General features: G+C 39.6%; 1 protein-coding gene across 26 annotated transcripts in view; it reads left to right on the top strand.

Moving 5' to 3' along the window:
* Positions 1-14,372, top strand: part of NOX4 (NADPH oxidase 4) — a 148,530-nt gene that overhangs the window by 25,017 nt on the left and 109,141 nt on the right. For 13 of the 26 annotated variants that reach the window (XR_014814878.1, XR_014814877.1, XM_084975630.1 and 10 more), the window contains exons 3-6: positions 2,154-2,260; positions 4,359-4,443; positions 8,761-8,858; positions 12,606-12,633. Coding sequence is in view for 20 of the 26 variants with exons in the window: in XM_084975630.1 (XP_084831756.1) it covers positions 2,219-2,260; positions 4,359-4,443; positions 8,761-8,858; positions 12,606-12,633 (253 nt within the window). In the remaining 6 variants the exon portion in view is untranslated. Of the gene's footprint in view, positions 1-2,149; positions 2,261-4,358; positions 4,444-8,760; positions 8,859-12,605; positions 12,634-14,372 lie in introns of those variants that run through there. The other 13 variants (XR_014814876.1, XR_014814874.1, XR_014814875.1 and 10 more) reach the window with 2 other exon arrangements.

The raw sequence follows: 14,372 nt of genomic DNA, 5'->3' as shown, positions 1-14,372 counted from the left end.
GGGAGGGCACATAACTTAGGCATTGAAAGTAGCTGATCCTTATGAAGGCTATGAACCTTGGACACTGGAAGCAGCTGATTCTTAGGAAGGTCAAGAATTAGTGATGACTAAATAAAACAAATCTTAGCCATAGACTAGTACCCATGTAGTAAGGTAGATAAAATGGTTTCCTGTGATTGTGCCACTAAAATGAGATGTCTCCATGTCCTCTCTCTCTTCAATGCTTCTGAATGAGGGAATTTTGTGGTCTAATAAGCTAAGAAAAACAATTTTTCACCTTGGTTTGAAGAACTAAGTATATTCAGGAACAAACATATACAGGGAAATGAGTCCTTAGTAAAATTTCCGGTTAGATTTTGCAAAGTCATGTGGAAGAAGTGGAATGCCAAAATAAACTCCATTTATCCCAAGGGGACACTTAAATCCACTTTGAATTAAATTACTGTGTGATTTAAGGTAAACACAGCAATAAAACACTTCCAGACATGCAATAAATGGTCAGAAAATGCAAAAATAGAAGAATTTTCTTTAAAGACTGAACCACAAAGGACATTTGGATAATTTATTTGTATCTCTTAAGTCCTGAATTTATGGTAGATTTTAGCTGATATATTTTAAGTGAGTTATTTTCCTAGCACATTAAAATTGCAGACAAAATTATCATCTAAAATCCCTTGAGCTAAAATTTTCTTGTCACATGCAGAAGCCAGATCAAAAAAAGATAGCGATTGCTCTATTTCTCTGGAGGCCTAAATAACAAAAACTTATCACTCCGAGATGATAATAATTTTGCTCATTGAAGTGAGAAAATTATATTTAACATTTTTTTAGATAGTCCAGAGAGGATTGTTTTCTTTTGCCCATTTACTGGTGTATTTATTGAACTGTATCCCTGAGGTGCTCAATTCACGATGTAGGAATAGCCTAACTGGAAATATTAATTCCTTTTTCTATATGTCAATGAAAATTACTGCTTTCCTGACATGCCTTATTGTCCCCTCTCCCTTCAGGAATGGTATTTCATATAGTTGACAAGAAACACCATGTAACACGGTTGCTCTTTTGCCAAGAATTAAGTTCGGACTCTCAGGGGAACAAACAATTTTAAGATAAGAAAAGCATCTGACTTACACCCATTTCTTAGTAAAGTCTTAAAGTAGTTTTATGTTTATTTCAGAACAAGTGCACAGATATAACCCCATCTCTTCTTTTCATGTGATACACCATTCCTATGAAGAATGTGGGTGGTACCAGATAACAGCAGGTGTCTATAGCAAGAATTTGATTTAAAATTCATAGCCAAGAAGTTTTGGAATAATACCCAAAGGGACTGATTCTTTGAAATATATGTTGTACAGCGAGGTTGTGGCGAGCTTGGCATGAGGCACAGCTGATCTGGGATTTCTCCTGGGTTGGGGTCAGGGAAGAGCTTTAGAGAGGTCAGATGACCTGAAAGATGAGCAGAGTCAGTAAGGTGAAGAGCTTAAAGACAGATGCTGGCGTGAAGGGAGTTGTGCAGAGGCTCAGACTGTTCTAGAGAGAACACAGATGCAAAACTTCTGTTTGACATTCTTGGTCCCTTGTCAGTGAACAAAGGGTTCAACGCTGTACTGATGTGGAGGTACACAATATGTTGACGCTCTTAGGGCTCTTGAGACCCAGCACAGTATAGTGGGTGTAGAATAAGAAATTGACATTGCACTGAAAGAATGTAGTCAGGTGAATAGAACACTGGTAGCAATGAGAGGAGGCTAAGTTTTATGGCAGTACAGAACAGAAAGAGACCAGTTTCTGGAGTTCCTGTGGGTTAAGGATCTGGTGTTGTCTCTGCAGTGGCTTGGGTCACTGCTGAGGCGCAGGTTCAATTCCCAGCCCAGCCAGTGGGTTAAGGATCTGGCGTAGGTCGCAGCTGCAGCTTGGATTTTATCCCTGGCCTGGGAACTTCCATATACTGCAGATGTGGCCAAAAATGAGGCAGGGGAGGGGAGAAAGAGAGACCAGTTTTTCTTTTGGTGAGAGGAAAATGGAGGGTTATTCATGATTCTGGAAGGAGTTGGCATTTGCCGTGATCCTGTGGGGTGAGGTCTGCACCTATTTGTAGTTGACTTTTGCCCTTGACCGTGTTTTGACCCTTGCCTTTTTTGTTCAGCTAGGATTGTGCCTAAGCAGAGCCTCCGCATCTGTTCTTAACCTCAACTGCAGCCTTATCCTCCTACCCATGTGCCGGACACTCCTGGCTTACCTTCGAGGATCCCAGAAGGTAAGTTCGAAATTCTAGTCGAAGGTTCCCAAATAAAAATCAAGTGTATAAGTGGCATATTACCCCTCCTTAGTTTTCTTCGTCTGACTTTCTGCTAGAGTGGATTTCTTCAAAGATGTTCGTCAAGACCAGGTCACCTGTCAAGATGATCAGTGAGCTAGTGTATAACAAAAGACAAGGCAGCAGATAATAGAAACAGTATTGGGCACTGTGCTAACATATATGTAATTCACATGTGTGCTTGTGAATCCTCACATGATTCTGAGGGTATTGCATATAAAGCACCCGGAGCATAGAGAGTTTAAGTAACAGGACCAAGATCTTGAGACTAGTGAATGTTGGCTAAGATCAGCCCCGGTTCTGAGTTCTTTCCTCTATACTATTCCTCATTGAGATCTTGTATTTTCATTTAATTAAATTCAAGTGAGCAAACCAGAGCTCTTTGGACTTTTTTTTTTTTTTTTTGTCTTTTTGCTATTTCTTGGGCTGCTCCCGCGGCATATGGAGGTTCCCAGGCTAGGGGCTGAATCGGAGCTGTAGCCACCGGCCTACGCAAGAGCCACAGCAACGCAGGATCCGAGCCGCATCTGCAACCTACACCACAGCTCACGGCAACGCCGGATTGTTAACCCACTGAGCAAGGGCAGGGACCGAACCGGCAACCTCATGGTTCCTAGTTGGATTCGTTAACCACTGCGCCACGACGGGAACTCCTGGACTTTTGATCAATGCCCAGGATGACTAATATTGGTGGCAATTGCTTTCTTAAAACACACACCTGGTTTGAGCCATGTAGACGGCTTGCCATAGATGTCTTAAGACGTGATGTCATGTAAGATATCAAGTGCTGTAAAACAAAGGATTTAAGAAAGTAGAAGAGCCCTTTGAAAGTTAAAATTCAACTGAAATTGGTTTTTGTCCTCTCTTATCTGTGTGTGCATGTGTATGCGTGTGTGTTTATTCCCTCCTTCACTTCAGTTTGTTAGGTACTGCTGAATTGATAGGATGTTTTAAAAGGAATTGTTAACATGAGGTCACTTGATGTTCTGTGAGGTTCATGTGAGTGGATTTACTGCGGTAAAACTTCTCAACCTTTTCACAGAATTATATTTAGAAACTCTTTATTTTTAATGCAGTAATTGGGGGAAATAACACGTTCTCTAGGTTGCCAGCTATGGTAAAATGCGAGGATTTGATCCCTGTGGCTGGCCATTGACTTGGTGGGAAGAAAGCGAAGATAAATGGCAGGAAATGAAAAGTGCCCACCTGAGTCTCTCAGTATTTAATAGTCTTAAAGAATTGTCCCCTAATGTGAAACATAGGTTTTCAAAGATGCTTGACATTTCGTTTTTGTATAAGATCAACCAGGCATTTAAACCTGTAGATGCAATTGCTTCTTTTAAAAATAATCTTATTTTTGACCCCCAAAGAAAGTCATATATATTATAAAATTAAAATTCCAGAAATATGCAAAGTAATAAGTGAAGGTTTCTTCTCATACTGCTCTGCCAGAACAACCACAATTGCTGTTTGGGGTAAATGCCTGCAAATATGTTATCATATAATGCCATTCATTTTAAGTAATACAGGATCATAGTGTAGTTTATGTGTTATAACTATTTTACCTAACAGTATATCTTGCACATCTTTCTTCACAATCAGCTTCTCACATTATCTTTAATGGTTTGGGTGTTCCCAAATAGGTATATCATACTTCATCTCAACAATTTTTTTTTCTTTTTCTTTTTTTTTTTTTGCCATTTCTTGGGCTGCTCATGGGGCAGATGGAGGTTCCCAAGCTAGGGGTCCAATTGTAGCTGTAGCCACCGGCCTACGCCAGAGCCACAGCAACGAGGGATCTGAGCTGTGTCTGCAACCTACACCGCAGCTCATGGCAACGCCAGATCCTTAACCCACTAAGCAAGGCCAGGGATGGAACCCGCAACCTCATGGTTCCTAGTCGGATTTGTTAACCACTGAGCCACGACGGGAATGCCCACAATTTTTAATTAATAAGCCTCTGCCAATATTTCCAAAACTTTGTGCATATATCCTATTTACTGCATCATTTTTACCATATCAAATGATTTTTATTTAGGTTCCAAGCAGGAGAACCAGAAGACTGTTGGATAAAAGTAGAACATTCCATATAACCTGTGGTGTTACTATCTGTATTTTTTCAGGTGAGAAAACCAAAACATATTCAATATTATGTTAGAATAGCACATTTTATGAATGGTATTTTTTATTGTTTATAAATCACTCACTGTCACCAACTTGTTTTCTTATTATATAGCTTAGTTTTCTCATCCGTGTGTTTGAAGAGGTTTATCTCGTGGTGCTACAGAAAATAGATGTGTCATAGACAAAAAAATAATGTGTCTATATATATTTTACATTATAGTGTGCAAAGTTTGGCTCTCAAGCTGGTAATAGTTGTTTTCTAAAAGTAATTTAGAAAGTAATTTTCATTTAGAAAGATTGGAAGGAGGCTATAATTTTTAACCTCTAAGTAATGATATGATAGTTCAAATGCATGAAAATTGGAATGTGAAATGTGCATTCATAGGATATGATTCCATCAAAATTTTATTTTTTGAGTGTTTCTTTGATATTAACACTTGGGTAGAAGAGCAAATGTTAAAATTTGTGGAAATTTATCCTGCTCAATTCCAAGTTAAAATATGAAGTGAGAATTTTTTGGTTTTTAAGAGTCACTTTAAAACAAATTTTTTTTTTCTTGTCTTTTTGCCTTTTCTGGGGCCGCTCCCATGGCATATGGAGGTTCCCAGGCTAGGGGTCGAATTGGAGCTGTAGCTGCTGGCCTTTGCCACAGCCACAGCAGCGCGCGGGATCCGAGCCGCATCTGCAACGTACACCACAGATCACGGCAACACCTGGATCCTTAACCCACTGAGCAAGGCCAGGGATTGAACCCGAAACCTCATGGTTTCTAGTCGGATTCGTTAACCACTGCGCCACGACGGGAATTCCTAAAATAAATTTTTATCCTGAGCGTTTATATGGTAACTTTTCAAATTTTTGAAGCAGGAAGTAATACATGTATTGATTAAATGCATGGACTCTGGACTTGGGTCGTGGAGGATCTATCCACAGCTGTCCCTCTGCCTTAGGGTGTGACATAATCTCTCTGATCTTCAGTTTGTTGTTTTGCTTATAAAATGGATTGACAGTAGCACCTACCTCATGGTTTTAAGACCAAAATGAGAACATGCATGTGAGGTTTTTAGGATAAAATTAGTTATTATAATTTACACTCTCGGGGTAAGTTATTTCAATGGTATAGCACTTGACATTTCTATTTGGTCATTATTTGATAGGCGATAGGTGTTTTGATACTAGGGACATTTGATCTGGATATTTGTGGACAGCTATTTTGAATCAAAAGTGTTTTGGTATAGCTGTTACCAGGAAATTATTAAACTTTCAGCTTTTAAAAAATTGCCAAGTGTTGTTGAAAGAGGCATCTTCCCAGGGTTTTATGCCTGAGCATCTTACCATTTGTACTTCCCACCTCTGGAGATGGGAGATGGGAGAGACTCAGGGATGGGCTTAAGACTCCAGTATAGCCCAAGGCTGGGGATGGAGTAAGAGTCCAGGATGAGATGAGGCCCAAGGGTGTGGCAAGGGTCAGGTTCGATTAGAGAGAGGTACAGGTCAAAAATGAAGGAAGAGCAGGAAATGTTGGCACACTTGTAATTTGATTTCTTCTAAACTGTCATTGTGTCCAAATAGTCTGGTCCATTAGAGAAAAACCAAGAGACTGAGATGGTGTCGAGTATTGCCACGAATGATCCAGTGTTTCTAGGTTTGCATTCTGTCACTCATCAGGGGTCTGATCTTAGCTACGTTAACCTTTCTTAACCTTAGTGTTCTTATCTGTAAAATAAGGATGACTCTAACTCCCTCATTCTTTGTTACAAGAATTAAATGAGAAAATCCATACAAAGTGCATCACTTTCTCTCTGCTGCCTATAATTAGAAGCCTTGAATTCTTTTAACCTAATTAGAAACCTGTAATTCTTTTAAGGAAGGTGAATGTGTCCCTTAAGGATGTATCTCATACATCTGTTAGCTAGGATTTTTTTTTTTTGGGGGGGTGGAATTTAGAAACAATGACAGTTCCTTTAAGGATGCTTTTGCACTTTTGAGCCATGAGCTATGTAGTTAGCATGTCAACTTTTCACTGAAAATGAAGGAATCTGGAGTTCCTGTTGTGGCTCAGTGGAAGTGAACCCAACTAGTACCCATGAGGATGTGCGTTTGAGCCCTAGCCTCGCTCAGTGGGTTAAGGATCCAGTGTTCCTGTGAGCTGTGGTGTAGGTCACAGGCATGGCCTGGATCTGGCATTGCTGTGGCTGTGGTGCAGGCCAGCAGCTGAGGCTCCAATTTGACCGCTAGCCTGGGAACTTCCATATGCCATGGGTGCAGCCCTAAAAAGCAAAAAATAAGATAAGACAAGACAAAATAAAATAAAACAAAGGGATCTTTCCCCCTAAAGATTTATTTATCTATCTATCTATTTATTTATTTACAGCCACACTCACAGCATATGGAAGTTCCTGGGCCAGGGATTGAATCTGAGCCACAGTTGTGACCTACACCATAGTATGGCAATGCCAGATCTCTAGCCCACTTTGCCACAGCAGGAACTCTCCTGTAGATTTTAGACATGCTGAAGCTATAGGACCCAGACAGTTTTGCTTTAATAATGTTTTATTCTATTTTATTTTTATTTATGTATTTATTTATTTTTATTTTCCCACTGTACAGCAAGGGGATCAAGTTATCCTTACATGTATACATTACAATTACATTTTTTCCCCCACCCTTTCTTCTGTTGCAACATGAGTATCTAGACAAAGTTCTCAATGCTATTCAGCAGGATCTCCTTGTGCATCTATTCTAAGTTGTGTCTGATAAGCCCAAGTTCCCGATTTTAATAATGCTTTATACCTGTGCCATAGTTGAGTCTCACCTAGACACTCTTTATTACTTTGGAACCCTTTTCCCTGGCCATGCCAAATGAATTTGGCTTCAACTCTAGTAATTTCCAAACATTGTTATCTTTGGTATAAGTTCTGAGTCTGTTGACTGCTTTTTACTGTGCCTCGTAGTTAGGTTATTAAATGGTGATTATTATTTTCCTGAGTTGTTGTCCCATGAAATGGTTGCTGACACTTTTGCTATTGGGTTTAGACCCTATGACTTGAATCTGTGGATTATGAAAAATGTCAACTGGTTAAAGCCTTTTAGTGGGTCTGTATTTTAGGTTGAGTGTTAGTGAGGTATACCAGATTATATAACAGGTTTGGAGCTTTGGGAGAGGTGAAAGATGTAGAAAATTTAAAATACAAGTTTCCCCTTATCCCCTTATACTTTCTAGTGGATGCTTGAAACTGAGCTTAGTACTGAATCCTATAGATACTGTGTTTTTCCCTAAACAAACATACCCATGATAAAGTTTAATTTATAAATTAGGCACAGTTAGAGATGAACAGTTACTAATGATAAAATATGACAATTGTAACAATATACTATAATAAAAGTTACATGAACGTGGTCCCACTTCTCTCCCAAAATATCTTAGGGTACAAATTTACTACCTTTTCCATCTTAACAAACATATACTGTGGCCAGTAACTTCTGCAGTTTGAGGTGGAACAGCAAAGTGAGCAGGAATTTCTTTTTTTCTTCCCAGTTTCCTGGATAGACAATTCATTCCTACCATAGATCTTAGCAACCTCAACATACGGGATTTTTTCTTTCCTTATTAAGAACTTTGACATCTTCACTTAAAGGAAGCACTTTATAGCTTCTCTCTGCATATCTGAATTGCCAGCATCACTGCTCTTGCAGTGTGGGGCCATTCTTAAGTAAAATGAGGGCTGCTCAATGACAAGCACTGGTACCTCCGACAGTTGATCTGATAATCAGGCTGTTTACTACATGACTCACAGGTGGGATGTGCTGGACAAAGGAATGATTTACATTCCCACTGGGAGGGAGTGGGATAGCCAGAGATTTCATCACGCTCAGGAGAGCACAAAAGTTAAAACTTAGAAACTGTTTATTTCTGGAATTTTCCATTTCATGTTTTCAGACGGCAGCTGACTGCAGGTAACGGAAACCTCGGAAAGTGAAACAGTGAATAAGGGGAGCTGCTTAAATAAAAAAATTAAATAAACGCCCCTGTTATTACATACATAAATGTGTGCTTGTGTGTTTCTAACCCTGACTTACTAAGGTTATTCTATTCCCGACTTTGAAAATTCTCTTTCTTTACGTGCTTTCTCATCCTAAAACTGCCTATATTTACGATTCTTTGTGCTTTTAAAACTTCCCTCGTAATTGAACGTTTTATTGTGCATACGGCTGTCACAGTGTGACCCTGTATTTACTTAAGGCGAGGAACTGAGTCCTCTAGCACAGGGCACATCCGGCAACCCCACTGACTCGAGCCTGGTGTGATTCTGTAGGTGTGCACGTGGCTGCCCACCTGGTGAACGCCCTCAACTTCTCCGTGAACTATCGCGAGGATTTCGTTGAACTGAATGCCGCCAGATACCGAGACGAGGTGGGTGGTCTCTGTCTTCTCATCTTCCTTTCACTTGCCTGAGATGACTAAGAAGGGTCTGTGATTTTCATAGAAAATTTGTACCTTGCCGTTCCTTTTGAATGCTTTTAAAATGCACTTGTCAAGTGGAATTTTATTCCCTTTCAATAGAAAATGGAGGTAATTACTGTTTCACAGTCTCTCCTGCTGAAAATGAAAGTTCGGAGAGGGTCTACTTTTTATATTCTGCAGGGTCCTGATGGTTGCCACTCAGGCCTGCTGTCTGCCTCCCAACAGCTTTTGTCTAATTCTTATCACTCAGTGGAGACTGTCAGCAGTGCCTTTTCAGGGGAAGATCCTTCAGTAACTCAGACGCTGTGCTTGGGGGAAAAGGCAGAAAAGAAGATTGATTCTTTGAGGATCCTGGACCATCAGTTGATTTAACTTAAAGTTCTAAGACTTCACTCTGTTTTATTTTGTTTTTATTCCTTAGAATAGGTGATCTTGAACTGAATTCTCTGCGGGGCAATAGCTGATTTAGGGGTGCTTTTCTCCACGTGGAGCTGCCCTTGAAATGAAATTGTCCACGTGGGATGCCAGGCCAGAGCCCAGGGCAAGCACATACACAGCCCTGGTTAGGTCTCTGTGGCTCAGCACTTTTTACAGTGTCCTCAGGCTGCCTTTGATTCCCCAAGCCAAGTCTGCCTCAGCACAGAAGCGGGACGTGTCCTCGGTGATCAGAACCCCACCCTGTTCTGCTAAAGGCTGCTAGTGACTTAATAGATGGCTCCCCATCGTCCCTACTCCATCACAAAACAAAAAGAACAAGCAGCCCTGGACAAATCCCTTGATGATACTAGTTTTTTGTTTGTTTGTTTTTTAAAAAACACCCATGTAATTTCATTGATCTGAGTTAGGGCCAGGCGTTAATATTTTTTTAGAGCACAGCAGGTGATCGTACAGTGCACCCAACACCAAAACCCCAGACAAGCCCAGCTCCTTAGCATGCCAGTGGGAGCTCATCACATGCAATGACTTCAGACCAGGTACCCCACTCTGCCTGTCTCCTACCCCTTCCCCATCGCTCTGTCCCCCTCTGCCCAAATCACGGGGGACCACTTGTGTGCTAGTCCTGCCTTGTAGTTTCCTTTTTTAAATCTTTTCCTTCTTTGCATCTCTCTTTTGCTTTATAATTCACATGTCTTCAATCACTATAATGATTTTTATCATTTTATTGTAATTTATGATTACTTAATATTCCAGTATTTTTAGTCATTTCAACATTTCTAGTTATTAAATTTATTCCACTTTAAGAAATTATGCTCAATGTAAAATATTTTAAAATTCCCAAGTAAATGAAAAGTGAAAGCTTCTCTTCCAGAAATAGCCATGGTTAGCGATTCTATATTTTCTTTTAAGATGTTGTGAGTGGTATTTTATGATACATATTCTTCAGCAATTTACTTATTTCCATAAATATATGTATTGTGGCTTGTTGTATCAGAAAATATACATCTACCTCATCCCTTTGAGCCTTTCCTTATTCACAGATGTTTAGCTTGATTACAAGTTTTGGTCATGAACTGCATGTCAATAATTTTTTTTGGTATGCTTCTGCTAGGCAGATTCATGAAAGTAGAATTTTGGTTTCAAAGGTATGCAGATTTTTTTGGTCTTTTTCTTTTTTTTAAAGGGCCACACTCATGGCATATGGAGGTTTCCAGGCTAGGGGTTGAATCAGAGCTGTAGCTTCTGGCCTACACCACAGCCACAGCAGTGCAGGATCTGAGCTGCATCTTCGACCTACACCACATTTCATGGCAATGCTGGATCCTTAGCCACTGAGTGAGACCAGGGATCAAACCCACATTCTCATGGATGCTAGTCAGGTTCATTAACCACTGAGCCACGATGGGAACTCTTGCACACTTTTTGTTTTGATGGACAAGTTGCCTTCCAAAAAAGCTTCTCCAGTCGACACACTCCACCAATTTTATCAGAATGTTTATTTTTACACCACTTGTTTTTTTGAAAAAACATGGCCGATCTGATGGGTGAAAAATGGTAACTCATTTTCGTTTACATTTTCCCTTTTTGTCCTTCCTTCTTTCCTATCTTTCATATCTTCCTTTTCTCCTCCTCCTCTTCTTTCTTCTAATAAATATTTTCGAGTACCTAGTAGGTACTAGGCCACATGTTGGATAAAGGTGAAAAAATACACGCATACATACACACAGATACTACATATATAAACGGGTATATTCTGTGAATTGTCTTTGAAAAGGATGGGTTAGTGCCATGCACCTTTTTGTTCTTGCTTTGGGTTTCTCTGACTTCTCCGTATCTCCAGTGACCCCTTCATCCTCCAGTTTGTGATGGTGGTGCATTCTTGATGGCCTCATTTCGTCATCTGTGAAACAGTCTCTTCCTCTTATATTTTGTCTTCATTCCTTGGCAACATGAATTTTTCCATCCTCTCAGTTTCCATAGCTATTCATTCACATTTCTGGTGTTACCACTTTGTTCAGCCCATCTTATGTTTTTGCTAGTTATTTATGTATGAGGTTACTCTAGATTAGCCTTTAATCATGTTTCTTACACCAGGGGTAGAAGTCCTTTGATCTAAGTCGAATGAGGAGCTATTCTTGGGCAAATGACCCTTATTCAAGGACCCTGAAATTATATCCTATAAATGGTTTCCTGCTTTGTATATAGCCTGGCCTGACTCCAGATTCAATGGAAACATAAGGAAAGAAATTCTGAAGTTGTATAATATTGGGCACCATTAGGATGAAAAATTAAATCCACCTTCTCCTGGCAGTTGATCTCAGCTTTCCAGAAGATAGAAAGGGAGTTGACTTCAGTCTATTACACCACAAGTATGTATTTTAAAGGAAATATTATAGTAACAATATTAATATTTTATATTTCTGAGTAGCAGGAAGCTTTCCTCTTTATTTAAATATCATTACTATTTCTCACAGTAGCATTTGAGACATTTTAGTTCTCAGTATTCTTTTTTTTTTTTTTTTTTGTCTTTTTTCCAGGGCCGAACTCATGGCATATGGAGGTTCCCAGGCTAGGGGTCTAATCAGAGCTGTAGCCTCCGGCCTACACCACAGCCACAGCCATAGCAATGCGGGATCCAAGCCGCATCTGTGACCTACACCAGAGTTCATGGCAATGCTGGATCCTTAACCCACTGAGCAAGGCCAGGGATCGAACCCGCAACCTCATGGTTCTTAGTTGCATTTGTTAACCACTTAGCCACAATGGGAACTCCAGTTCTCAGTATTCTTTGCACTGAATTTACATGGTATAACCCCCTCTACATAATATTTCATCACTTTTATTTCTCATGTCTTGACACTTTGTAGGTGCATTTTGGCAGTTGTGATAGACAGAGTGTATATTAGTGTTCCCACATTATAGCTGAAGACATGAAGTCTCAGAATGGTCAAAGAGTGGGCTTCAGGCCACTGCCGCCGGCTTATAATTAGCCATTAAGATGAAAGCCTAGGCCTTCTGACTCCTCATCTAACATTTTTCCTCTTTCAGATGGATAAATTTCTTGCAGTTGGATTTTGTACATGTTACAGTCTTCTCTAGCATTGTGAAAACATTATGAAACTCAGGTGGGACTCTCATATTCCATTGGGACAGCAGTATCTTACATACCTAATATACGGCTCTTATCTCTGGCAGACTCCTTATAGAATTTTATATTATCACTGTTTTATTTGTCAATTTTTCCCCCCTTTTTCTCAGGATCCCAGAAAACTTCTCTTCACAACTGGTAAGTTGTTATTCATTGGTCCTTCAGAAGATTCAGGAAAGTCTTTGAAAATAATAATCATCAAATTATACAGCATTTAGATGTAAACATAACATAAGGAAAATTGGCATATCAGAACAAAGGATTAGAGGTTCAAGCATGAAGTTGCAGTGAAAACAGAGGGACTGGGCAACGAGTCAGGGTTCAAATGAATGAAGAGTAAAAGTGAGCAAATGCGTTGGCCTTTCATACATTCTTTCAATGAAGATAACATAATGCCATATGCTTATGGAGGACCCACTATGTGCCCACTGCTGTGGCAAGTACTGTTGGACATAACACTTACAGAATAGGTTTTTGTCCTCAAGGAGCTGGAAAGAAACACCAAGCACTCCGAGTATCAGTGTAGTTCTTATAATTCAGTAATTTAGTGGGATATGTTGTGACATTAAAACCTATAAAGAGGAGGATAAACAGTCATGAAAATAAGTTATTTTTCTTGAAATGTGTCTCCTTTTTCATTAGTGATTTATTTTCCCTTCTCAAGCATATTGTCCATGAAATCTCAGTCTAGGCTCTTAACTTATTAAAGCACCTTTGAACATCTCAAAATTTTGCCCTGATGTTAGTATAGTTCTTAATTATTTTTTTTTCTTTTTCTCAACCTTACATGTTTAATAATGAAAAGTAAACTATTGGGAAAATTTTTAGTATGTATTTCAGGGACATGGATAATTGTATAGAGGAGATGGTCTATCATAAGGCTTGGCTGTACTACTTTTTTTTTTTTTTGTCTTTTTGCTGTTTCTTTGGGCTGCTCCCGCATATGGGCATATGGAGGTTCCTAGGCTAGGGGTCGAATCGGAGCCGTAGCCACCAGCCTACGCCAGAGCCACAGCAACGCGGGATCCGAGCCGCGTCTGCAACCTACACCACAGCTCACGGCAACGCCGGATTGTTAACCCGCTGATCAAGGCCAGGGATCGAACCCACAACCTCATGGTTCCTAGTCAGATTCATTAACCCCTGCGCCATGACGGGAACTCCTTGGCTGTACTACTTTATTAAGGATCAGAATTGCTCATGGAACTGAGGCATGGCTCTGCCAGATGCATTGTGTTCCTTTTGAATCAATTTTTGAATCAATTTTATTGAAAAATGAAAACAATTCAGGTGATTTCTCCTACAGATCACAACTGTATATTCAGATTTATTTATGTATATACATTTCTGTATGATATTTGCCATTTGCAAAGTACACACTTTACCATGTCTCCTTTGGAACACAGTTTAGTTTTGTTTACAGCTTTGCTTATTGAAAACATATTTTTATTTAATCCTTAAGCATTGGATGAGAAGTCGAAGGGACAAAAAGCAGAAAAACAAAACCTTATGTGTGAATCAATGTATTTTTTTGGTTCATATGAATCAATTTAAGGGAAATAAATAAGAACTTTGTTTTCATATTATCTTCTACAGAGAAGAAGAGGTTGAGATTGGGGTTTGGCCTAAAGGACAGGAATAGGACCATAATCCCAGAATATACATACATGCTCCAGGCTGTCTGGGCCTCTACTTCATCTTGAATTCAAACGACTGAGATCAGCTATTTCAGCCTGTCTTTCCAATATGTTTTCCTTGTTCTGCTCTAAAAGGAATGCTCTAGTTAAATGTTTGAGGAAGTATCTGTTCAAATTTAAATTGGTTTTTTGACTTTAGTGCTTCTTTACATTAATGTGCACTGTGGCTATTCAAGGAAC

The sequence above is a fragment of the Sus scrofa genome, chromosome 9 (genome assembly GCF_054392235.1).
Source record: "Sus scrofa isolate SSC_HxYL_T2T_F1_AM1 chromosome 9, Sscrofa_HxYL_maternal_Yorkshire_Landrace_v2.0, whole genome shotgun sequence".
In the NCBI taxonomy this organism is placed as follows: Eukaryota; Metazoa; Chordata; class Mammalia; order Artiodactyla; family Suidae; genus Sus; species Sus scrofa.
Note: the sequence above shows the minus strand (reverse complement) of the source record. Positions and strands in the feature narration are given on the sequence as shown.